General features: G+C 41.2%; 1 protein-coding gene across 4 annotated transcripts in view; it reads left to right on the forward strand.

Annotated features, from left to right (window-relative positions):
- The window catches only part of nhsl2 (NHS-like 2), a 320,980-nt gene that overhangs the window by 247,093 nt on the left and 47,734 nt on the right, over positions 1-26,153 (forward strand). Inside the window, exon 1 of one of the 4 annotated variants that reach the window (XM_048544612.2) lies at positions 19,220-19,287. The exons of the other annotated variants lie outside the window; for them this stretch is intronic. Coding sequence (XP_048400569.2) covers positions 19,224-19,287 — 64 coding nt within the window. The 5' untranslated portion in view covers positions 19,220-19,223. Of the gene's footprint in view, positions 1-19,219; positions 19,288-26,153 lie in introns of those variants that run through there. 4 annotated transcript variants of the gene reach the window in all.

The following is a 26,153-nucleotide window of genomic DNA, read 5'->3' on the forward strand; positions in this document are numbered from 1 at the left end:
ACTATCTAAATCTGATATACGATCACTTCCCTTGCCAAATGTTCATCCCTTACTTCTGGCATCATTTTGCACTTGCCTGTAAATTTTGTTTCTATCTGTTTGTACTTTTCAGTGTTCTATAGCGTACAGTTGGTAATGGATGAGCTCCTTTATTAAATCTCATAAAGTGGATCCTGCCTTTCATCTCTCCTCAGTGCAGTACTCATTTCTTTCATCAGTGCTAATACCCACCCTCCCTCCCTGCTCTTTCTTTCCTGAATACCTCATAGCCAGGAAAATTCAGTTTCAAACAGGTTTGTTATTGCATCCTTGGCATAAGCCTCATGTGGTATCTTGTGGTCACAGTTCACTTACTAAGGCAGTTGCATTTATCTGTGGTGCAAACCCATGTTCAATTTTCTTACAACCCATACACACCCGCTTATCCCTTCTGTTTCTTATCCTGTCATCTAGTGCTGCCTATCTCTGAGTCATCTATACATATTGTTTCTTTTCTTTAATATTTTAGGCTGCTGCCCATTTTCCTCTCAACTTAATTTAAGCTTTTTATTACAGTATCCAGCAGTGGTTCCCAACTTCATTGAAGTGCAACATATTGATTGTGAACAGATCCCTCATAATCTAGACCTGATCCCCAGTGAGCCAAAAATCTAAAGCCCTTCCTCCTGAGCTATTTTTTCATCCATGCATTAAACTCATTGTTTCTTTTATTCCTCTCTTTTCTATCACATGTGTGTGCTGGTGGCACAGGAGGTAATGTCTAGTTCCTAAAGTTGTGACTGAAGGATCTTAACTTTTTTCCTTCTCACATAATTGATTCTAACATACAACAGAACTTATTTCCCACATAAAATGTTCTGCTCCACCTTCGTCAGTGAGGCAAAACATAACAGAAATTTAAATCCCTGCTGTCCATGGATTACTGGTTTTAAGCCTGAGGCGAAATGAATGTCTCAATTCAGCTCACTAGTTGGGGCCTCAGGAAAATTGATCAGCTCCTGATAGGCCCTACTGGGACTGGCTATGGATCATCAAATGGTGCTATATTATCAGAGAGACAGGACAGGATCATTGCTTGACTCACTGGTGGCTATAATGAAGAACAGTGTGGCTTCTGGCCAAAGATACTAAAGAGTATGCTATAAATCAGAAACAAAAACAAAAATTGCTGGGAAAAAAAAATCTCAGCAGGTCTGGCAGCATCTGGGAAACAAAACAGAGTTAACATTTCAAATCCAGTGACTCTTCTTCAGAAATGATGGTAGCTAAGGAGAAGTTGATATTTGCTGAAGATGGGAGGGGGGAGCAGTAAACAAAAGGTGGTGAAGCCCAGAAAGAGAACAACAGTTGGACAGAGAAAGGAATGGGTAATAGAATTGATAATTACTAATGAGCACAATTAGTTGCTGACAATTGGATAATTGTTGTAGCAATTGATGTGATGACAAGACTTGGTATGTGGTCTTTGGGGTAAGGACTTAGTCATAGAGTCACACAAAGTGCTCAAGCCCTAAAGTTATTGAACTCGATTATTGAATCCTGAAGTATGAAGGGTCTCCAAGTGGAAAGTGAGATGCTGTTCTTCCAGCTTGTGCTGAACTTTGCTGGAGCATTCAGCAAGCCTGAAGTGAATGTAGTCCAGGGAACATGGTGTGTTGAAGTGGCAGGCAACAGAAAGCTCAGATCAGTTTTGTGGACAGAACATAGGTGTTCTGCCAAGCGGTCACCCAGTCTGTGTTTCATCTGCCCATTTTGTTAGCAGCAAATACAGTAGATTAGATTTAGTGAAGCACAAGTAAATCACTGCATCACCTGGAAGGTGTGTCTGCAATCTTGGATTGTGAGGAGAGACTAAGTAAAGGGGTGGGTGTAACACCTTCTGGAACTGAAGGGGCAGGAGCTCTGGGGGTGTGGGGACATGTTGGGAGTGGCAGAGAAGTGGATCAGAGTACCTGCTGAATGTTGACGAGAGGGGAGGAGAATATGTGTCTGGTAGTGGCTTAACAGCAGCAGGATGAGTTTTCAGTACACCAACTTCCCACTAGGACGTGAATATCATGGGCAGGCTCCTAACACAACCTCAGACTCTGGAATTACCTACTTAAGCAACTGTTTCAGGTGAGCCAGCTGTTTGCCTATTTAGTGGCCTGCTTGTAAGTTTAATTTTGTGAGCATTGGCCATCAGGGAGCCAGCTAAGATGTGCTCACATTCACGTCCAGATTTTCAACTGTTTGCCTCCTATTTAATCAACAAGACATGCAACCATCAACTGAATTTCTCCTACAATGTTTTCACAAACTGTTTGAGGGCTTACACACCAGTTATGTCTTTACGAACTATACAAGTGGGAGACTTTTCAATATCCTTTCACCCATTCCATCTCTGGACTGTGCAAAGGAAGCATAGTGCTCTGGCTGAACAAACCATTACAAATCAGCAAAGTGTGGAGCTGGATGAACACAGCAGGCCAAGCAGCATCTCAGGAGCACAAAAGCTGACATTTCAGGCCGAGACCCTCCATCAGAGAGGGGGATGGGGTGAGGGTTCTGCAATAAATAGGGAGAAAGGGGGAGGCGGACCGAAGATAGAGAGAAAAGAAGATAGGTAGGGAGGGGATAGGTCAGTCCAGGGAAGACGGACAGGTCAAGGAGGTGGGATGAGGTTAGCAGGTAGGAAATGGAGGTGCGGCTTGGGGTGGGAGGAAGGGATGGGTGAGAGGAAGAACAGGTTAGGGAGGCGGAGGCAGAGACAGGCTGGGCTGGTTTTGGGATGCAGTGGGGGGAGGGCATGAGCTGGGCTGGTTTTGTGATGCAGTGGGGGAAGGGGAGATTTTGAAGCTGGTGAAGTCCACATTGATACCATTGGGCTGCAGGGTTCCCAAGCAGAATATGAGTTGCTGTTCTTGCAACCTTCAGGTGGCATCGTTGTGGCACTGCAGGAGGCTCATGATGGACATGTCATCTAAAGAATGGGAGGGGGGAGTTGAAATGGTTTGTGACTGGGAGGTGCAGTTGTTTATTGCGAACCGAGCGGAGGTGTTCTGCAAAGCGGTCCCCAAGCCTCCGCTTGGTTTCCCCAATGTAGAGGAAGCCACACCGGATACAATGGATGCAGTATAACACATTGGTGGATGTGTAGGTGAACCTCTGCTTAATATGGAAAGTGATCTTGGGGCCTGGGATGGGGGTGAGGGAGGAGGAGTGGGGGCAAGTGTAGCACTTCCTGCGGTTGCAGGGGAAGGTGCCGGGTGTGGTGGGGTTGCAAGGCAGTGTGGAGTGAACAAGGGAGTCACGGAGAGAGTGGCCTCTCTGGAAAGCAGACAAGGGTGGGGATGGAAAAATGTCTTGGGTGGTGGGGTTGGATTGTAGATGGCGGAAGTGTCGGAGCATGATGCGTTGTATCCGGAGGTTGGTGGGGTGCTGAGCTGCTTGGCTTGCTGTGTTCATCCAGCCCCACACCTTATGTTGGATTCTCCAGCATCTGCAGTTCCCATTATCTCTATTACAAATCAGCATGGACTTACCAATTAAGAACCACCCAGATGACACCATACGACTGTAATATTATACAGTTTAGTTCAGTCATCGTGGACCAGATGAAACTGAATTCAATGTGGTGGAAAGCAGCATCTCTTCACTGTGATTATTTCTTATTTATTTAGAATTTACTTGAGTCATCTGAAGTCACTTTTGTGAAGTTCCCAGGGTCAGCATTACTGGTCCTGCAGCTACCTTATCAATCTATGCAAGTAGGGGCCTTGTAATGTAAATTAGGCCCTGAAGCAATTAACTCCCAATGTGAGAGGAGGAGCATGCTCATTAGAAGCTTCACTCAGTGAATCGAGCTGGTACAGTGAAAGAAGCTTGACAGGGTAAGTGTGAAGATTATCTCTGTGGGACAAGGGGCTTGAATAGTGGGCCCACCTGATGGCTACAATTCATTACATGAAATTCAGCATTGTCTGTTAACACTTGCTAATCTTAAACCTGCCTCTCCAACAGATATAATTGGTCCCTCCACTATTTCCTGGTACTGCCTCAAATAGAGATAACTGAAATTAAAGTGTATTCTTTTTGTATTTCAGATTATTTTAGTTTCTAAAGTACAGTCTGTTTTAACAGAAATAGTAAGAACTGCTGATGCTGGAGTCAGAGATAATTATGGAGCTGGATGAACACAGGCCAATCAGCATCAGAGGAGCAGGAAAGCTGACGTTTTGGGTTGGGACCTTTCTTCAGAAAAGGGGGAAGGGGAAGGGAACTGGGAAATAAATAGAGGAGGGATGGGGCTGGGGAAGGTAGGTGGGAAGGTGATAGGTGAGTGCAGGTAGGCAGTGGTGGGGATTGGTCAGTGAGGTGGGAGGAGCAGATAGGTGGGAGAGAAGGTTCCGGGCCCAGGAGGTGACCTCCAGTGTCACAAAGACACCACCTGGAAACTGGAGGAGCAGCACCTCATATCCCACTGCAGACTCTATAACTCAATGGTCTCAATATGGACTTTACCAGTTTCAAAATCTCCCCAACCCTCCCTCTCATCCTTGCTTTCTTGACCTGACACAACTTGTCCATCTTCTCTCCCACCTATCTGCTTCACCAACCATTCACCACCTGCACTCAACAATCACCATCCCACTACCTTCCTCAGCCCCACCCTCTCTCTCTCCCTATTTATTTTGGAGCTCTCTTCCCCCTCCCCAATTTCTGAAGAAGGGCCCCAACCTATAACGTCAACTTTCCTGCCCTTCTGATGCTGTCTGGCCTGCTGTGCTCCTTCAGCTCAGCACTGTGTTAATTCAGCCTGTTTTAACCTTCCTTTTGTGTTTGTTGTCATTTAACTGCCTCTTAATTGTTGCATTTTTTATGCAGTTGGGGCACCTTGGTAGAATAGTTAATCGTTTTAAACTGATATCAGGAATATTCACTTTGCGTTATAATTTCATGATGTAAATGGGCCTTATTTCGACCTAAGCACAGCACTGTACTTCGAATATCAAAAATGATGCTGGAATGGGGTAGTGGGAAAGTCAGTTGGTGATTGTGTTTGACCTTTCTCAGTTAGAAACACTTATCTTGGCCAGAAAGGTTTATTCAGAAATAAATGTTTTCTGCTTGGTGGTACTTATTTTGCATTTCTGGACTGAGGCAAACAAACTTTATTATGAATCAACTTGAAGTTTTCAGTCCAAAAGATGGTTGTTTGGGAAATGGATCAGCCATACTAGTGGACTAGAACCCTGCATTTCTGAAACTATAAAAGACAACACAGAGAAAGTACTTGCATTAATGTAGAAAACAAAAGAAAAATTAGTAATATCCAGCCTCTTCTGCTCTCAGTAATTGATTGCTTGCTTCATTTGGAAGACGGTCTCTGTTTTCATCAGAGTTCCCTCTTTGGCAAAAATCAGTTTGCTCTTGGGAGTGGCAGGGATTTGCCTGGAGCTTGCTTTTTTTAATGTATCAAATAGATCCAAACAGCAATAAATAGAAATGCGTTGAAAACAGAACCCTTTCCTGCTAACTTTAAGTATGAAATAGTGAATAATAAAGTCCAATTAGTCATTCTTTGAGAATATTACCCTGCACCATGTAGTTTTTTTTAAACTAATGATGATAATGAATGGTAGAGTATCAAATTTAGTCAATGTGTTCAACACTCAGGGACCACCAGGGTCAAGGGATGTTTTAATTATGGGTTTTTTTTGTAATATTTTTATTAAAAGAAATTCCCTCCTCTATTGTAGCATACACTAATTACAACCTGTTTTCATTTCTAAATACATGTCACAGCGATCAATATATCAGGCTGAATGGCATATTTTTGTTGAATGCATTTAAGCTTTTGTGATCAATTCACTTTGAACATTTCTAAATTTTTCATTCAACAACTATTCTGTTTTGTTCAGGGCAATATGCAATGCCACCTGGAGAAACTCAATGCAACCCAAGTCAGTTTCAATCACCTCAAGGTGAAAAATTGTTAGAAAACTCTCTCTAAGCTATAAGTCATTGTTCATAAATCTTTTCTGCAGTCATTTTAATTTATTGTCAGAGAAACACTTCATATTGTACAGCATTCACCAGTTGCAGCAAACTTCTAACACACTCATATTTAAAGTTCTGTGATCATTCAAGAATGTACAAACAACCTAAACATTATTAATCAACAGTTAATATTTAATACTAGTTTGTGTTTTCAATTACGTGGCCTGTTTGGCTTGCGTTCCGAGAGAGGATGGAGCTTGCAAGCAGAGGTTGAACTACTGATTGATAGACCGTAGTTTTTTAAAATTCTTTAAAGTTATTTAACTTCTTATTCAGCCACTGAATGCAGGGAACCCTGAAATAAATTTAAAATTAACAAATGTGGAAGTCAAGGTAGCATAATGAAGTGTTATCAAATACTCGTAAAGGATAGGTGGGGGAATTGCAAAAGTTTCTTATTCCTGTTTTGCTACAAAATGAGGAAGATGGCCTGACTATGGCTGGCAAAGGAAGTTAGGGATCTTATTAGATCCAAGGAAGGGAGGAAATGGCCAAAAATAGCAGCATAATTGAGAATAGGGCAAATTTCAGAAAAGGAAAATAAAAGGATTGATGTTAGAAGAGATCAGACAGTACAAGTTGATTGCAAAACCTTCCATAGGTTTACGAAAAGAAAAAGATTAGTGAAGACAATAGTAGATCTCTTAGAGTCAGAAACAGGGGATGTTATAATAGGGAACAAAGAGATGGCAGACAAATTATTTGTATTTTGATTTGGTATTCACAAAGAAGGACTCAAATAATATCCCAGAAATTTCCGGAAACACCAGTCTCATGAGAGGCAGGAACCGAAGGAAATCAGTATTAGTAGGAAGATGATGCTGGGTAAGTTATGGGATGAAGGGCCAATATATCCCTAGGTCCTGATAAGCAATACACCACATTACTTCAGGAAGTGGCCCTGGAAATACTGAATGCGTTCATGGATATCTTTCAAAATTCTATAGATTCTGGAACAGTTTCTATGGATTGGAGGCTGGCTAATGTTGCTCCACATGGAGGTAGATAGAAAATAGGGAATTATAAACTGGTTAGCCTGATATCAATAGTAGGTAAAATGCTGGAGTCCATCAGAAAATATTTAACAGCATAGCAAATGGAGAACAGAAATGGACAGGCAGCATCAATTTACAATAGGGAAGTTCATGCTTGACAAATCTATTGGAATTTTTTCAATATGTGTCGAAAAGTGTTCATGAGGGGGATCCAGTGGGTGTGGTTTACTTGGATTTTCAGAAGGCTTTGGATAAGGTCCCCAATCAGAGATGAGCTTGTAAAACTAAAGTGCATGGGATAGAGGGCAATGTCCTGACATGGATAAGAAGCTGGTTGGCAGATAAGAAACAGAATAGAAATAAACACATCTTGTTGAGTTTTAGGCAGTGTCTACCGTACTGCAGTCTGGGGAGACGATGGCCCAGTGATATTATCACTAGACGTTTAAACCAGACACCCAGGTAATGCCCTGGGGAACCAAATTCGAATACTGCCATGGCAGATGGTGGAATTTGTACACAATAAAACATCTGGAATTAAGAGTTTAATGATGACCATGAATCCATTGTCAATTGTTGGGGAAAAATCCATCTGGTTCACTAATGTTCTTTAGGGAAGGAAACTGCTATCATTTCCTGGGCCGGCCTACATGGACTCCAGACCCACAGCTATGTGATTGACTCTTAACTACCCTCCTGGGCAATTAGGGATGAACAATAAATGTTGACCTAGCTAGTGATGCCCACATCCTGTGAATGAATTAAAGAAAGAATTTTAAGAAGTGTTCAGACACCATAGTTTATATTGATAGTCTAAGTGTCTTATCTCCCTGTTTGCAGGAGACACAAAACTGAGTATGAGGGTGAGCTGTGTGGAGGATGTAGAGATCCTCCAGTGTGAATTGGACGAGTTAAGTGAGTGGGCAAATGCATGGGAGATGAAGTATAATATAGATAAATGTGAGGTTGTCCACTTTTTGGTAGCAAAAACAGGAAATCAGATTATTATGTTATTGTGATAAATTTGGGAAGAGGAGGAGTATAACAAGACCTGAAGCACCTAGTATACCAGTTGCCAAAAGTAAGCATTACAGGTACAGCAGGCAGAAGATGAAATAACTTCATAAGGGCTGGTACGCCATCACCAACTCACCCTGTTTATATATGTGCACAGCTCATGACACTGCGCGAGCACAAAGCCGGCTACTAGAGTGAGCAGAAACCTTGATACTCCTATTTGTATCTGTCAGCCACAGCTCCCCTGATCAGGGCTGTTGACCTGGTCCAGTCAAGGGAACTCATGTTCTGTGAGTTCGACCTGACTGACATTGTTTCAATAACTACAGAAGGAAAACTATATGTTGGCCTTCATAGCAAGAAAATTCAGTTACAGCAGGAATGGTCTTGCTGTAAATGTTTAATGCCTGGTGAGATCACACTTGGAGTATTATGCACAGTTTTGGCCTCCCTATCTGGCTACAGAGGGAGTGTAACTAAGGTTTACTTAACTGATTCCTGTGATGGCAGAATTGATAAAAGAAGAATGATTGATTCGGACATTATTCACTAGAATTTTAAAGCATGGACATTGTGGGAGGTGGGGTTTCTCAGAATTTTAAAGGTTTCTAACAGGACTGTGCAGGGCAAATGCAGGACATATGTTCCTGATGACTGGGACATCAGAAACAGGGATCATCATCTATGGATACAGGGTAGGCCATTTCAAACTGAGGTGGAAAGACAAGTTTCTTTACTCGGAGAAAGTAGTGATCCTGTGGTATTCTCTGCCACAGAAGGCAATTAAGTCCAATATTGAAGGATTTCAAGACGGAGTTGGATACAGTTCATTTGAACCAAAAATATCAAAGTGAATGGGGAGAAAGCAGGAAGGGGGCACTAAGATGTAAGATCAGCACGATTATATTGTATTGCAGAGCAGGCTTGAAGGGATGAGTAGCCCATATCTGACTAAGTTTCATTAAATATTAAGTTCACTTAGAGCTCTATTTAAAGCTCCTCAAGCTTCGTTCCCCTTAGCAATTGCTGCCAAGCACTATTGTGACATTTCCAATGTTTTCTCAGCTCTCACATCCTGAACTGTTTCCTGATTGACATTACTCGTTTTGCAATCCCAGTTCCAACCGATGACACCAAAATGCAAGATAGTGCAACTAGGTGTCATAATTCTCTGAATAAAAAAATTTCTAAATTACCAGCGAACTTAAGCTTTCATTTAGTTTTATGTTATTACCCTGACCGCTTCCCCCACATGTTGAAAGTATGAGGCAAACAGATTCACGTCTAGGCCCGAAACGTCAGCTTTTGTGCTCCTGAGATGCTGCTTGGCCTGCTGTGTTCATCCAGCCTCACACTTTATTATCTTGTACAAAAGGTCATTTGATTTGGCACTGATGTTGTTTATTTCACTATGATTGTTACAAAATTTCAGACCCACGCTAAATATGCTTTCAGATTCAGTATTGCAATTCTCTGTCATGTTTAAATTCTACATTTGTCATGATGAGTTTATCTTTACTACCAAATATCCAGTTATTCCATAATATGACTCAAGCAATTTGAGTAGCAGAACTCTTTGTTCTACATACTGGATATTATTATCTCAAACATGGTGCAGTACCCCTTGACAGTCTTGCAGATTATATGGGATAATCTTAAATAAGATATAGTTAGTCTTACTGTTATGTAAGACAAGTGCCTCTTCTTGTTAAGACTCACTGGAGTCTACCATTTGACAGTTAACAGGCCTTTATACTCAGCGTAGAAGAAAAAATTGGTGGTAACACTATACCTGCATCGTTCAAACCTCAAAACAACACCGCCATCAGTGGTGAGTACAATTACTGAAATACGTCAATGTTACATCCGTGGAGAAAATCTATTCAATCAAGGAAAGTTGAAATTTCAGATCCTGCAGCGCAGCCTTTTGTCTGCATTTGAACCAAGGCTGGAGAGGCCCTGTCGGAATCCAGTGTGAACAGGTTATTGCTAATCAGTTGGTGTTTGATAACAGTGTTCATGATTTCTTCCATCATTTTCCTGCTGATCAAGAGCTTGATTAATTTGGTTGGAATTGGCTGAGTTGGATTTGTCCAATTGTTTTGATGATAGGACAATATGAGATAATTTTCACATTGCAGGGAGAGGCTGGTGTTGTAGCTGTAAAGGAACTACTTTGCTAGTGGCAAAGCTTGTTCTGGAGCGCATTTGCCAGTATTGTTATTGAAATGTCATAAGTGCCCATAGTCTTTACAATATCCAGTGCCTTCAGCCATTTCTTGATTTCACTTGGAGTGAACTGAATTGCCCAAAGACTGGCTTCTGCAGGTGGGTGGGGAATTTCAGAGGAGGCCAAAATCATCCACTTGGTACTTCTCACTGAAGGCTATTGCAGATACTTTAGCCTTAGCTTTGCACTGTGCTTGGCTCCCCTATCATTGAAGATGTGGATGTTTGTGGAGTCTCCTGTTCCAGCAAGTTGGTGTTTCAATTGTCTGCCATCCATCACAACTTCATGTAGCAGAAAAGCAGATCTTAGATTACTGTGGAATCACTTAATCCTGTCCATCTCACACAGCTAATGCTGCTTGCGTGTAGTCCTGTATTATCATTCAATGTCACCAGATTAAAAGTTCATTTTAGAGTGTGCCTCCTGGTGCTGTTGGCATGCTCTCCTGCACTCTTCATTGGACCATGATTGATCCCCTGACTTGAAGGTAATGGCAGAGTTGGGGATTATGCTGCATTGTGAAGATACAGATTATTTTTAGCACAATTCTGTTGCTGCTAATGGCCTACTGCACCTCCTTAGATGTCCAGTCCTCTATAGCTAGGTCTGATTTCTATCTATCTGATTCAGCATGATGAGCTGGCACACATCACAATGGAGCATATCCTTAATATAAAAGCTGAGAATTTCTCTTGAAAGAATATATCATAGTCATCCCTAACAGGGCTGTCATGAACGGATGCAGCAGCAGGCAGATTTGTGAGGATACGGTCAAATATGTTTTTCCTTCTTATTAGCTTCTTTACCAGCTGCTGCTGACCTAGTCAAACAGTTATGGCCTTTAGGACTCAAAAGACTCTGTCAGTAGAGGAAAAGCTAAGCCAGTCTTGGTAATGACCATTGAAGTACCCCACCCAGAGTTGATACAGTCCCTCTCAACCACCATATTTCCTTCAAGTATTGCTCAACATGAATTCATCTGCTGAACCGGATGGCTGTGGATATTATGTAATAACCAACAGGAGGCTTGCTTGTCCATGTTTGACCTGATGCCTTAGGCATCAAAGGGTCCAGAGCCAATATTGAGGACTAAGCATCACCCTCCTGTTTTGTATAGCATCGTTCCATGCACCTTTGATCGATCAGTCCTACCAATTATCCCAATTTTGGCGTTAGTCCCCAGAGGTTGATGAAAACGTTTGCTGAATTGACAGGTCTGTATTTTCCGTTTGTTGTTTCTGTTGCCCGGGTGATCTTTCTGCTTTCATTCCTTTGTTATATTGAAACAATAAGAATTCTCAAGAGTGGCTTGCTTGACATTTCTCGGGCTAACTTAGAGTCAAGTGGAGTGCTGTGGGTCTGGAATCGTATCTACGCCAGTCCAGATAAGGGCAGGAGGTTTCATTCCATAAAGGGCAATATAGCACTGCAGCCTCACAGCACCAGGGACCCGGGTTCGATTCCTGCCTTGGGCGACTGTCTTTGTGGAGTTTGCACATTCTCCCCGTGTCTGCGTGGGTTTCCTCCAGGTGCTCCGGTTTCCTCCCACAGTCCAAAGATGTGCAGGTTAGCTGGATCGGCCATGCTAAATAGTGTTCAGGGGTGTGTGGGGTTATAGGGGGATGAGTCTGGGTGGGATGCTTCAAGGGGCAGTGTGGACTTGTTGGGTTGAAGGGCCTGTTTCCACACTGTAGGGAATCTAATCTAACCTAATACTTTTAAAATACCATATGCCATGTTGAAATTTGAAGATAGCAAGAACTGTAGATGATGGACTTTGAATTGATACAGTGTGGAGCTGGACGAACACGGCAGGTCAGACAGCATCAGAGGAGCAGGAGAGTCAATGCTTTGGGCCTAGACCCCTCGTTATGACTGGACAAGGGGGAAGGGAGCTGGGAAATAAATAGAGGGAAGAGGGGTGGGGCTGGGGGAAGTTATGTGGGATGGCAATAGGTGGATGCAGATTGGGAGTAGGGGAGATTTGTCAGTGGAAAGGGTGAGGCGGGTTGGCAGGAAAGGAGATGGACAGCTCAAGGAGGTGGGAATGAGAATGAGGATTGGGCATGGGATGAGGCCAGGGTTGGGGAGATTTTGGAACTGGTGAATTCTATGTATGCCTGCATCTTCGTAGGATATGTGGAACAATCCTTCTTCCACAGCTACATTGGCACTATTCCCCCACCACCTCCTCCGCTACATCAATTACGTATCAATGCTGTCTCGTGCTCCCACGAGGAACTCAAACAATTCATCAACTTTACCCAACGCCTTTCACCCCAACCTCAAATTCACTTGGACCATCCCCAATACCTCCCTCCCCTTCCTGGACCCCTCTGTCTCCATATCTGATAACTGTCTTAGCACCGGCATCTATTTCAAGCCCTCTCACAGCTACCTGGACTAAGATCCTGTCAGCCACCCTCCACAAGAATGTGATCCCCTAATCCCAATTCCTCTGCCTCTGCCACAAATGCTCCCAAGATGGAGTATGCCGCTCATGGACATTCCGGATGTCCTCCTGTTTCAAGGACCACAACTTCCCACCTCCGTTGATCAAAAATGCTCTCAACCACATCTCTTGCATTTCCCACACTTCTCTCCTCAAACTCCCACTCCCCAATAAAAAAAAGACACAATCCCCCAGTCCTCACATACTACCCCACCAACCTCCATATTGAGCGTATCATTCTCATCCATTTCTGCAACCCACAATCAAAGATATATTTCCCTCCCCACCCCATCTGCCTTCTGTAGGGACTGCTCACTCTGCAACTCCCTCATCCACTCCACCCTCCCCACTAACCCCACCACCTCTGGCACCTTTCCCTGCAACTGCAGTAGGTGCTACACCTGCCCCTACACCTCCCTCTCACCTCCATCTGAGGCCCAAGGCAAACTTTCCATATCCGACAGACCTGTATATCCTCCAGTCGGGTCTACTGCATTCATTGCTCCTGATGCCGTCGGTGAGACGAGGCATAGATTTGGGGACCATTTCGTGGTGCACCTGTGCTTTGTCTGCAACAAATGACAACACCATCCAGTTTTCAACCACTTCAACTCCTCTTCCCACTCCCTGGGTGACATGTCCATCCTGGTCCTGCTGCAGTGCCATAATGATGCCACACGCAAACTGGAGGAGCAGCACCTCATATTTCGCCTCGGGAGCCAACAGCCCGATCGCCGATAAATAGAATTCATCAGTTTCAAAATCTCCCCATCTCATGTTCAACCTTCCTTCTCATCCCTGCCTCCTTGACCTGACACTACCTGTCCATCTCCTTCCTCACCTATTCATGCCACCCTTTCCATTGACCAGTCCCATTATCCCCTACCTGCATTCACCTATTGCCACCTCACCTACCTTCCTACCCATTTTCTCTCTGTTTATTTCCCAGCTCCCTTGCCCCTGCCCAGCCCAGATGAAGGCTGTAGGCCTGAAACGTCGATTCTCTTGTTCCTCTGAAACTGCCTGACCAGTTGTGTTTCTCCAGTGCCACACTTGTACCGATGTTGATATTCGAGCTTGAGTACATAAAACATGAGCCTGGGTTACTGGATTACTAGTCCAGCAATCATACAAACATGCCATCACCTCCCAGTCACAGTTTCTTTGCTTTTCTTGGGTTTTTTTGGTTGAAACCTTGGAATACCCTTCATAACAGTACTGTGGATGTACCTATCCCATATGGATTGAACCACTTCAATAAGTCTGTTCGTTGTCATCTTCTCAAGGGTAACACAGAGCCAAAAATAAATGCTGGCCTATCTAACACTGCCCACATCTTGTGAAAGAATTTGAAGGTTGCTGGCGAACGCTTTCTCTTCCATAGGTGTTATGCCACCCTGCCCTTCACCCAGCCGTGTACTGCTACTTGGCGTTGTCCACTACCTTGATCTCCAAAAGAGAGAGAAGTATATCAATGAGTGTATGAAAATCTTTTTGGACAATGTAGCTGTTATGTATGAATTGCTTGAAATTCTGCACGCTGTGCGATGTATTTGTAAAGCTTTGAACAATGCTAAGTGTGAAATACAGTTGGGCTGTGAATGTTACTTATCAGCCTTGAGTGACAAGTTGTTGATAGAAGCATAATTGAGACAATGTGCACTCAATGCAACATGGCATTTTAAAGTTTAATTCACTGATCTTGGTGATTTGTGTGAGGCTATGGAGGATCTTATAACACTGCACCCAGTTGCATGAGGCTAGGTTCCTACCATTTGATGAGGCTGTAACTGCCTTCTCAGAGTTTCTGTGGACACCCTGTGCCTCTTGTTGATTGAAAACCTTGCTTAATTGTATAAAGTTGTAAGTGTTTGGAAGCATTAATGTTGAAGAGTGGCTAAAGCACAGCCCACTTTGATAAAGTCATAGATGTTTGGTGTGAGCTCAGGATCTCAAGCAAGCCAGCTGTACTGTCTCAGTCTTCTTTTTCTCTGCAGTGATATCTGTCATCTCGGTGGAATTTATATCTATTCATTATCGTGCAATAAACTACAAGAATGTCGTCTTATCAGATTAAAAGATGTTACTTCTCTACCGCACTCAGTCAAGAAGGCCCTGTAGATCACTATCCTAAAACAGGGTGGCGATAGTAAATATATCAGATCGCTCATATAATATGATGATGCCTCCTCTTGCAATATTCTCGCCTTCAAAGTCTCCACACTGCACAGACTCCGGCTCCAGCATCTGCGGTTCTTGCTATCTCTGAATATTCTCCTCTTGCCCACTTCCTCTGCTAAGGCATTGAGCACGGTGTCCAAGAAGATTAGATTATAACTTCTGCCTTACTGCACCATACATCAGTGTTTATCTTACTGACACTCCTGTCTGCAAGCAGTTCCAATACCTGCTCCAGCTGCATGTGTTTCCCCATTAGGAGGTGGATTTTAGTTGTACTGGATTAACACAAAATTGTGTCTTCTGTTGAGGGACACAGCCACTCGGTGGCATTTAAACATTTATTTTGTGCCAGCTTTACAATGGAAGCAATGGGCGTGGATTCAATACAAGTAGCCTTTTTTGGACTCCATCCAACTTTGAAGTCTTTGTGTTGAACCTTTAGCTACTGTCTTACTGTCTTTCTTTCAGTTTCTCAATCTCATCTGATCTTTATTCTTCCTGTCAGTGTCTAAAAATGGGTTCTATACTGTGTTTCTCATGCAGTGTCACAATTTAAGTCACGAGAGGGAAAACTGAAATAGTGTAGTGATATCGACAGACTGAGGATGCAAGAGACAATGATGGCCCACCCTTCTCATTACTTAGAATAGAAAATGAATGTAGGTGACAAATGTACTGAATCATTTTGCGGGATCACTGCATGCAAAATGTAGGAGGCTGAAAGAAACTGAAGTGACAGTATCATGCGAAAGGATGCTAAAACCAAATCCAGTGACAAACACTTTCAAAAGAAGATGAGGAGACTTCAGGGGCAATATAGAATGCGCTAAAGATGTGATGTTAGTTTCATTGGTGGTGGATATTGTTTATCAAAGCTCCAGGAGTTCTCAAAGAATATATGAAAATAGCTCCAGAAAACCCAGCAGGATTTAAATGGTACTGGTATCATCTTTACTCAACCTTGCATTCATTTACGAAGTTTTTAAAGTTATAAGTCCATACGTTCTAACCCATTCAGGTATAGTTTCAGTAAGCATCTTGTTGTATCCTTTTGGTAAGCATATATTTAAAATCAAATCAATCAAATTAAATGACAAACACTCCTTAAAGAGGTACTGTAACATCAAATGTAAAAATCAAATGTTCAAAGTAAATTTAACAACAAATTAAAATGTTCCGGTGGAAATAATGGGGAGGCAATGGCCTAGTGGTATTATTGCTGAACTGTTAATCCAGAGATCCAGATAATGTTCTCGGAACCTGGGTTTGAACCCTGCCATTGCAGATGGTGGTGTTTGAATTCAATAAATATCTGGAATTAACAATCTAATGACAACCGTGAATCCATTATCGATTGTTGGAAAGACCCATCTGGTTCACTAATGTCCTTTAGGGAAGGAAACTGCCATCCTTACCTGGCCTGGTATATACATGTAACTCTGGGCCCACAGCGGAGTGGTTGACTCTGAACTGCCTTTGGGAAAATTCCAGATGGGCAATAAATACTGCCTTGCCAGTGACGTCCTCATCCCGTGAGTGAATGAACTTAAAAAAAAAATCTAACTCCTTTTAATGTCCATTGACTTTAGAAGGCCTCGAGGTAATCATGGTTACAATGAACCCCCTCTATGCTCTGCGCCTGGGCCTTGTTTAGGCCCACAAGTAGACCCATGAGGAACCCCTCTGACCTACCCATATCCCCCTGAACCAGGTGGCCCAAAGACCATAGAGTGGGGCTGAAGTACAATCAAAAATCAAGGATCAACCCCCTCTGAAAGTGAAACAGTCTGGTGCACCCAGTGTGCCCATTGAACATGACCTCCTCTAAGAGACTGAAAATATACACATCCTAGGAGTCAGTGAAATATCTTGGTTGCCTATTACATGCATTTGCTGTATGCAACACTTTCCCTGCCAAATCCTTGATGGTAAAGGTGTCTTCACATCAGATTGAGTGAAATTCCAATTAACATCCACCCCTTCATAGAATTAAAGACAATTGATAAAGGAAGAATCTGTAGATTTTCATACAACAAATGGCAATTATATAACATTTTAAAAATAGTAAAACTACCAAGTAACACCTCAAAGGCATAAACAACTAAATTTAACAATTTCCAACAGCGGGATGAGCAAAGATTTGCTTAAAAAGGTGCATTTTAAGGACTATACTAAGGAAGGCAGTGGAAACATTTATGCAGTGAATTAGAGTTTCAGCCTTAGCAGAGAGTGATTCAAAATCGGGGATGCTCAACAACCTAAGTTGGAAAATTGCAGATATCTTGTAGTGTTGAATTGGAGGAGGTTCCAGTGATGAGGATAGGGACAAGGAGGGATTCAGAAACCATACTGAGTGCCTTGAAAATTGCAGGGAAAAAGGAGGAGTTTTTTCAGCTGATTCACTTACTGAATGATTCAGAGGATGGAAAGGATTGTTGTTAAGTAAGCAACTATTTTAAAGAGCTGACTAACAGGGTACCAGATTTGTCGTTTCTAGGCCAGTCTTGTGATGTCAGATTTTAATGATTATAAGAAGAGTTGGTAAGCAAGCCCTGCATGTTTCGTGATGTCAGTTGTAGGCAGAGTAATCATAAGCACATCTGGACAGCTGGGTGATTGGCACAAATAAAGGAAAATGTTTAATAAGAAAAGGTAATGTTGAGGTTGTAAAATGGAAGCAATGAAAGGATCTTCAAATGAATGTGGACAGTTGTCAGGAAATGATACTGAAGAGGATTGTAAAAGATTTTGTAAATGCATCCTTAAACTGTACACACAATGTAAAGATGTGATGAAAAGGCGAGCAGGAAGTGGTAGTGAGTCAGCTACTGGTTCAAAAGAGCAGTCTACACCCTGCAGGAAGTGATAGTTTGAACAAAGTATTGGTTTGCAACCATGTCAACTAACATGTTCTGAACATTTGGAGGTTAGGGATGATGAGGCGAGCATATATAAATTTTAAGTTTATAAATAGAATTAGGCATGTGCTAGAAGGAAGGGCTGTAAATACTTACATAGTATCATTTTCTCTATGTGGAATTATTGTGGCATTCAAGATCTTATGGGGTGCAGATAAGTTGAGCTTCAGAAAGATGTTTGATACTAATTCTCTGATGTAAGAAAGTACAAATTCAAGCTTAGAGGAGAATAGGTGAAAACACATTTTAGAAATGTGATGAATATGTGGAATTGCTTAATCAATGAGGCAAAAAATATCAACAGTACAAAACATTTCAACAGGCTGATATGTTTTCAATTGATGGATTTTATGAATGAGCATTAAAGAGGACAAAGTCTCTAATCTTTGTCATCAGCCCAGTGAGTCAGTGATTTTTCTCCCAAATCCTGTAAAATATATTATTCTTAAAGACATTAGGACATCTTGAAGAAAGATGACTGGGTGGATTATTGAACTACATCTCCTTATGTTGTGATGCCGTGCAAATTGTTTGTCTTTAAAGCAGCTGTCCCAGCTGCTACATCTGGGGCCTTATGAGTTTCAAAACCTATGAATGAGCTGCATGATTTTTCACATAATAATATTCTGAGTAAAAATTAAACCACAGGCATAAAATTTGTGAAAGCTCAAAGTCAATGAAAAACAAGAAAGCCCATGCACAAAAGTATTGCATTGCATGGCATTAAAAAGTGAGACCTCCCATCTGCTCAAAGACAGTTTTCCACCAATTACAGATGTAGCCTCAGCTATGGGGTTGTATTTTTTACTTGAACCCCAGCTGCAATTTGTTGAGGTAAAAGTTCTGCCTCCTTGTTTCTGCACTTCCAGGATATGATACATTTACAGACAGGGGGACGTGATGGGGGAATGTGAGGTGAGTAGCTGAGCCATCCCACACCAGAAGGTTGTTTATTCCTGAATAAGCTTTTGTACCAGCCTGAATGGAGGGGTCAGTAGCAGAAAATACCTAAGTGAGACACTGTCCTGGAAAATAAAGTTGTCTTAGTTTCACAGCATTTCTCACTCATTCTACACTCTGAAATCATTGAACGGTATCACAACAGAATTGTTTATAAGTTACAGAGGACTATTTTTAGTGAGAAGGGGGCAGAACCCTGCTAAATACTGGCCCAAGCTTGAACTCCTTTATCAGGGCAGCTTTAATTAGTAGGTAGATGGAGAGGGAGAACACATATAGTGACTGAGGTATTAACAAACTAACAAACTTGGAGACCCACCCTTCCCTTCTGAAAGTGAGATAAAGTAGCCAGATCCTCTTTTGTTACAGGGTGTTGCGAGGTCTCTGTATATTTTCTGTTTACTTTAAAAAAATTCAGGAAATGGCAGATGTTTGAGGAACTGCAGAGCTCATCTTTCGAACAGCTCATTATTCGTGAACCACATGTTCTTGGTGAGTAGTGAGTGTTCTTTGCGATAGCTGAAGACAGCTTGTACGCTGAGGGAACATATACTGCTGTTCACTGATAGCCTGGATGAACACATTGTCGATTGAACAGTTCAGGGTAAGTACAATCACTGTGAAGGTTAGTTAGATGGGTAGACCCATTAACTGAATAGTTGGCTGAACAGATGTTCCATGTCAGTTAAGTGTTCCTTTAGTTTGTATCCTGTTTTGCTTACTTCGACCCAGGAGATTTATAAAGCAAAGTACCTGCAACTTTATTGCAATGTTGATGCTTTATAACTTTAGGGAGAAGAATTTTGCAGGTGATGGCACAAATCAAGCAGTGCCAGCTCAGTGCCTGATATTCCATTTAATTGCAGTTGCTGGAGTTACATGTCAGGTGCTGTAGATAACAGGCAGTTGCTCTTGAGTACTGTATGAGGTATTGTCTTTTCAATGAAATGTACAAGGAACTATTGTTTAGGTGAACATAAAGAATCTAAGAGTAATACTTGAACATGAATGGTACTGCGAAATAAACAAAATGACTTGTCTGTCAACATGTCTGCTTTTTGTTTGATATTGTGTGCAAATTAGCCTCTGCATTTTCCAATATAGCAACAAGAACTAAGTATGACAAATAATTAATTGAGTGTGAAGCACCTTTGAATATCCTGAGGAAGTCATTAAAAAATGAAACCTGTTCTGTCTGAAGAATAGCTTTGTTCCAAAAGGGCATTAGTGAACCAGATGGGTTTTTCCCAACAATTGATAATGGACATCATTAGACTCTTAATTCTAGATATTTAATTCAAATTCCACCGTCTGCCGTGGTGGGATTTGAACCCAGGTCCCCAGAACATTAACTGGGTCTCTAGATTAACAGTTCAGTGATAATACCACTAGGCCATTGCCGCCCCTTATTAATTGATTTAGCTCTGTGAGCTGGCATTCTGGGCTGAATTTTTGAAGGCCAATGGGGGGGGGGGGGGGGGGGGGTGCAGGACTGGAGGGAGGCAGCATCTTGCTGTCAGTTAATGTCAAATGGAGAGCAACACCCATCATTGAGTCATTTTCAAACAGGCCCTGCCGGGGGGAATGGCAGCAGTTCACAAAACCTCTGCTTCATACTGATTGCAAATGTTAATGGCCAGCTCAGGAGGCAAGCATCCAGTAGAGCAAGAAGGTCCGTGCTCCACAAGATTTAATAGCTGAAAGGATAACACAAGCTCTCATGTTTTAAGACTTCTAATGTAACCCAAGACTAAAAACTCCATTGACTAACACTATTTTTGTAGGGAACTTATAATTTAAACATCAATGCAGAACTTTTTCCTTTTTCTAATTTTACATTACTGAGCTCATGCTATGCACATCTTATAACCTCATTTTAATTCCTTATGAGTTTAGTCCTTCCAATTTGAGCACAAACTGTCACTCATATCCCTGCATGGGGAAACCGCAAAGTTATAAACTCTAGCTGTACTCTGTCTCCCGTACCCTGGCAGATCAGCTTTGTCTGTGAGCTTTGGTGGGTACCTGAGACTTTCAGAGGAGAATGGTTTCTATCTATCTGGGAACTTGTATCATGAGGGCTAATATTTCTGGAAAAATGGTGATTAGCTACCCTTGAGACCTCACATCTCTTTTATCTTGACAGTCAATGAAAAGTTTAAAGCTCAACCTTTTTACAGCCTGACATAATCAAAACATTTTTCAGATTTAGGGGGCTCATTTCCACTGTTACCACACAGGCTTCTACCATTGTCTCCAACTGTAAACACCTTGCATCTTCTTTCCAATAAAACAAACTGGGTCCACTTCAATCTCTAGTAATCAAACCACAGTTTTGGGGTCAGTCAAGGTTTAGAGCAGATAAAATACTTCTCTTTCTTTAACATAACTCAGTGATACAGTCCCAAAACATGACGATCTTCCAAACCCTATAGCTGTAACACTATAAAAATTGTAATGAGTGATTTGTTTCTGACAAAGTACACTATCATAATCCAGACATTGTTCTCTTGGCAAATCCTTGATGTAAAATGAAAATCCAAGCCTTTTTTTAAATAGTGACCTTAATCTCTTTAAATATAATGATTGATGGAGTGTTAATTTTCTCCTTAATTTCTCCCCCCACCACCACCTTGCTACCCAACCTTATTCCTTTTTTCTGAATTATGTGACCATTTCAGGGAGAGTTTATGATTCACACATTAAGTGAATTCCTGTTTAAAAACCCTCAAACCATGTAGACAGTTTTGGATTATGAATTGAATTTGCAGATTTGGCAAATTGCAGATTTGGATAATTTTGCATGAGCATATCACTTATTTAGACTACAAGATTCTGTCTTTGAGTTCTTTATATGCTGATGTGAACTGCCTAAAACATTAAGGAAGTGGATAAGTAACAATGCAGACTGCTTCAGTTGAACAGTCAGTTTCTATGTTGTAATTTCTACCTAGTTCTATGCAGTGTTGTGGTTTAACAACAGACTGAAACTGTTCAGATACTAATCCCAGTAGTCGTGATGAATCAGACAGTAAAAAAGCAAAAACAACAATGTATGTGATTATTTTTAACAAGAATAGACCAACTACAGTCTAAATGATCTGAACTGGCTTGAATTTAGGGTTTTTTAAAAAATTATTAACAGGATGAGGGTGTTGCTAGTTAGGCAGCATTTGTTGCCCATCCCTAATTTCCCAGAGGGCAGTTCTGAGTTAACCACATTGCTGTGGGTCTGGAGTCACATGTAGGCCAGACCAGATGAGGATGACAGTTTCCTTCCCTAAAGGACATTAGTGAATAGACTGGCATGTGTTTGGATTTAAAATTCAGCATAGTCTCTTTTTATTGCTAAGTTGGACCTTGCAATGGTCTGAATGTGACAAGTTACAAATTGCTTTGTCTGAAAGGTTTTGGTTGTGCATTTTTGAGAAGGACTTGTTTATTATTGAGACATGTTTCTGTTTGCCACTATAATTGTAAATGAAGCAAGCATGCTAAATTATGTAGAATCACTGCAGTGCTGAACTCATGGCAGGGAGGTGAGCTATTTTTACTGATCAATGAATAAATTCATCAGTCCAAGCAACTTCAACTTTATGAGCATTTTGATCTTGGATTTATTCCCAACATATTGATTTCTGCTTTTTGTTCTCTGATTCAACGTTGTAAAGAATATTATTGGAATGTTTTTAAAGGAGCAATTGTGAAAATGTACAGATCGGCATAGAACATGATAGTATGAGAGAATGTGAAGAGGTCAGACTACAGTTTGTCTTGTGAAGTGCAGAGGCAAGAATTCCATTTGGAGTCCTTACATTTTATTCAGCGAGGGTGCTGATTGCTATGTCTTGAATGTGTTGTGTTGCTATCATGATTTGAATTTGGCCTTTGCCAGTTAATTTTCTGCCAAATTTTGTTTAAAAAAAAGAAAAAAAGCCAGTGATCAAATGTTTCAGAAATAAACAGTTCATGCAAAAAAAACCAACAGGATATTTGTAACATACTCAGTTTAAACTGCATTTGTCTTAAACTTATTTTCTATTTTATATTCTACTGTTAAACCTTAAGAAGTTCTATCCATTCTCATTTTGTAAGATATTTCAGCACATATTGGCGATGAAGGATTTTCAACTGGTGTCGTGTATCACCCTGGTAGCCCAATAGCCTTTACCTCAGCAACAGCCCTGGAAAAACAAAAAATTACTTAACTTAAAAATTGAGATATGACAAGGAGTTGGGGGAGTTTCAGGGATGGGAGTGAGGGGTGGTGAATGGCTGACTCTGCTTTTCAGCAGTGATGGACAATCTTGTACAAAAACTTTTCATTACCTGTAGGGCATAATTTGTCAAGATAATAAGGTCTGTGATGGTTGTTTACAAATTAGGGAGGCAGATATTGTAAACTGAGAAATGATACAAAACATTTTCTTGACTTAAAAAGTTAAAGGAAGTGGTTACGGTCTCAGAGGACAGTACAGCAACCAAGAAGTAAATAATTGAAACAGGATCATTGAGAGTGAGATGGATGACCCCCATCTCAGTGATCGAAAAATTTGACCCCTTTTGCAGGCATAGAATGGAGCCAGAAGCATAACTTTTTATAATGCTGACTTGCTTTCTCCAAGGGCACTGGAAGTAGCCATTGTGCCCCCTTAAAATATGTAAAACCTTTCTCCCAATTTGTTTCTTCAGCAGTTACTGTAGTTAAATAGCCATAAGAAAATAACTTGTCTTATTCTTTTTGACTTTATATTATTCCTGCAGGGACACACCCAAAAGAATCACCTCTTGCCACCATATCCCCTCTCCCAATATTACAATTGTAGCATTTAAATTGTACTATCTTTCTTCCCCCCAGTCTCTCTGTAAATACATTGCTTTACACTTGCGCTAATTTTCATCTGTCTTGCATGCATTCCAGTAACCTATGTCCTTGTGAAGTCATAAGGACTGTCCTCACAGTTCACAAGATTCGAAGGGCCTTTTACCAGTAAAAATGAGCAGTTGAAATTAGTCTCCTCGAAATTGGCAAGCTCTCTCTGTTGACTTGCAGTTTAGTTGTCTTGCTTGCTTGCTTGCCATAGCAATGTGCCCAACAGGTGGCCATAACCAATTACCACCCAAATAAATAGGTCAGGGAAATGACTGCGGTAGCATTGGACCTGAAGATGAGTTAATGTGATCAAGGATTTGAACTGTTATAAACAGGTACAAATTTATCAGAAAAAGTGCATGATACCTAAAGCTATAGGCTGGAGTAAAGCTGGAAATGGAATTGGAATGATAAGGATACCTGTAAACAATTTAGGAGGATAAAAATCACAGGCACCATCCCCCGATGAACGAAAAGAAACAATTTATAAAGAAAGTAGCATGTATGTTAAAATGAGGTTAAGAGGCAAAATGCAACAACATGAAAGCAATTGACCTACAATGTTAATACCACCTCTGCTTTGTATTAGATTCTGAAACAATCAATGTTTGTTAGAGTGAGCACCACCAAATATGATGCCAGGCTGCCTCTGCTGAGGTGGTGCCGGTGTTGGACTGGGGTGGGCATGGTCAGAAATCACACAACGCCAGGTTGTAGTCCAACAGGATTAATTTGAAAACACAGCTTTTGGATTCTCAGAAGGACTAAGTCTCTGAAAACTTGTGTTTTCAAATAAACCTGTCGGGCTATAACCTGGTGTCATTGATTTCTGACCTTTTGCTACCTCTAGTTAGAGAATTCTTTGGAGTCTAACACATTTTTCACAAAGTGATGGCTGACCTTTTAAGTTTTTCCGACTTTTATTTTGTTCTTTATTTAAGATTTCCAGCATCTACAATATTTTGATTTTGCTTTCATTCAATATCTGTATCATCGTGGTAACATCAACTGTTGCTTGGCAGGCCTCTTCAGGATACCCTCCGCTCAGCCCAAATGAGGACAGTGGTAGAAAATTGATCCAAAAATATGTTGTCCCACTTTCTCCTGGCCCAGGAATCACACCCTGCCAGATCACCATCTTTGTGGGCTAAGAAAAAGAACTTTAAAATGTGCAACTTGGAACATTAGAAAAGTCATAGATAATCTCAAGGCATCTGGAAAGAGGACTTGCAGTTGTGTGTGAGCTGTCCTAAATCCAAACTGGCATTGCGCACTCCATGAAATCTGTCTTTCTACAGAGGAATAGCTGAAGGAACAAGTGGGGAAATAAACCTTTGATGGGAAAAAAAGGCAGACTGTGGCTCCGATATCTGGAATGAGCTCATTGAATATACTATCAGAACTCCGCAGTTGTAGAGATTAAAGACTTGGGACACCACCTACACATCAGTTTTAACCAATGTGCCACCAACATTGGCAGTTATGTCCCAATCTTTGATTTTGAGGAAGGCATTAAAGGTGTGCTCTCTCTGACCATGTTACCTCAGATGAAAACATAATTATTCATTGTGATTGACTGACTGTGACTCCACTGTTTGCAGTGGAACTATTTTGAAAATAGGTAGGGGAAAGCTCATGCTAATGGTACTCTTCTGCCAACAAAGTATGCTCGGCATAGCCTCATAACAACAAACATTGTCTTCAGTTGGAGATACTACAAAACAACCATGTGGAGGCATCCTTAGATCAAAACATTCACACCTCTTGGATTATGTCATTCTTTGAGTCAATAATCTCAGTGATGTCTTTGTCACTCCATCCATTGAGGAGTGATAGCTGCATGCCAGATGATAGATTTTCTTGATCCATGACAAACATCCACCTACTAAATTATCAAGACATTGCAAGACCCAAAATTCCCAATGGAAGCAGATCAAAGTCTCAGCCCAAAAGCAGTCGACTAACGAGAAATATTTTAATTGCGGCTTACTGACCAATCTGGAAACTCTTCACACATTCATTTCCATTTCAGGACATTGGAATCATTATAATAGTGCCCGCAAACTGGATGTACTTTGTCTGTAAAGCTCTTTAGAATGCTCAAAGGTACTGAAAAGCCTTTATGAATGTAAGTCATTTCATATCATATGTGTATAGATGGGTTTAGAAAGTGTATATTGAGAGAAAATTGAACGCAGCTGAAGGAACAGGAAGAGACCCAATGGTAATGTTACACACAGGGTAAAGTAACAATGAGACACATGATAGAATGTCATTAAAAGTCCTACATGTAATCAGACATGTAAAATTATATTCCGTGTTGCTTTGTAAAGGAGATGTGTTCAGTAAGAAACTTGAATCTATAAGTGAATTACTGACATTTTGAGCTGATCAAAACTGTGCTACTTTCATAAATATCAGAAAATTTTGACAACTAAAAAATGACTGGTAGATGAAAGGTGAACTACACCCAAATGAAGCTGAA

The sequence above is a fragment of the Stegostoma tigrinum genome, chromosome 15 (genome assembly GCF_030684315.1).
Source record: "Stegostoma tigrinum isolate sSteTig4 chromosome 15, sSteTig4.hap1, whole genome shotgun sequence".
Classification (NCBI taxonomy): Eukaryota; Metazoa; Chordata; class Chondrichthyes; order Orectolobiformes; family Stegostomatidae; genus Stegostoma; species Stegostoma tigrinum.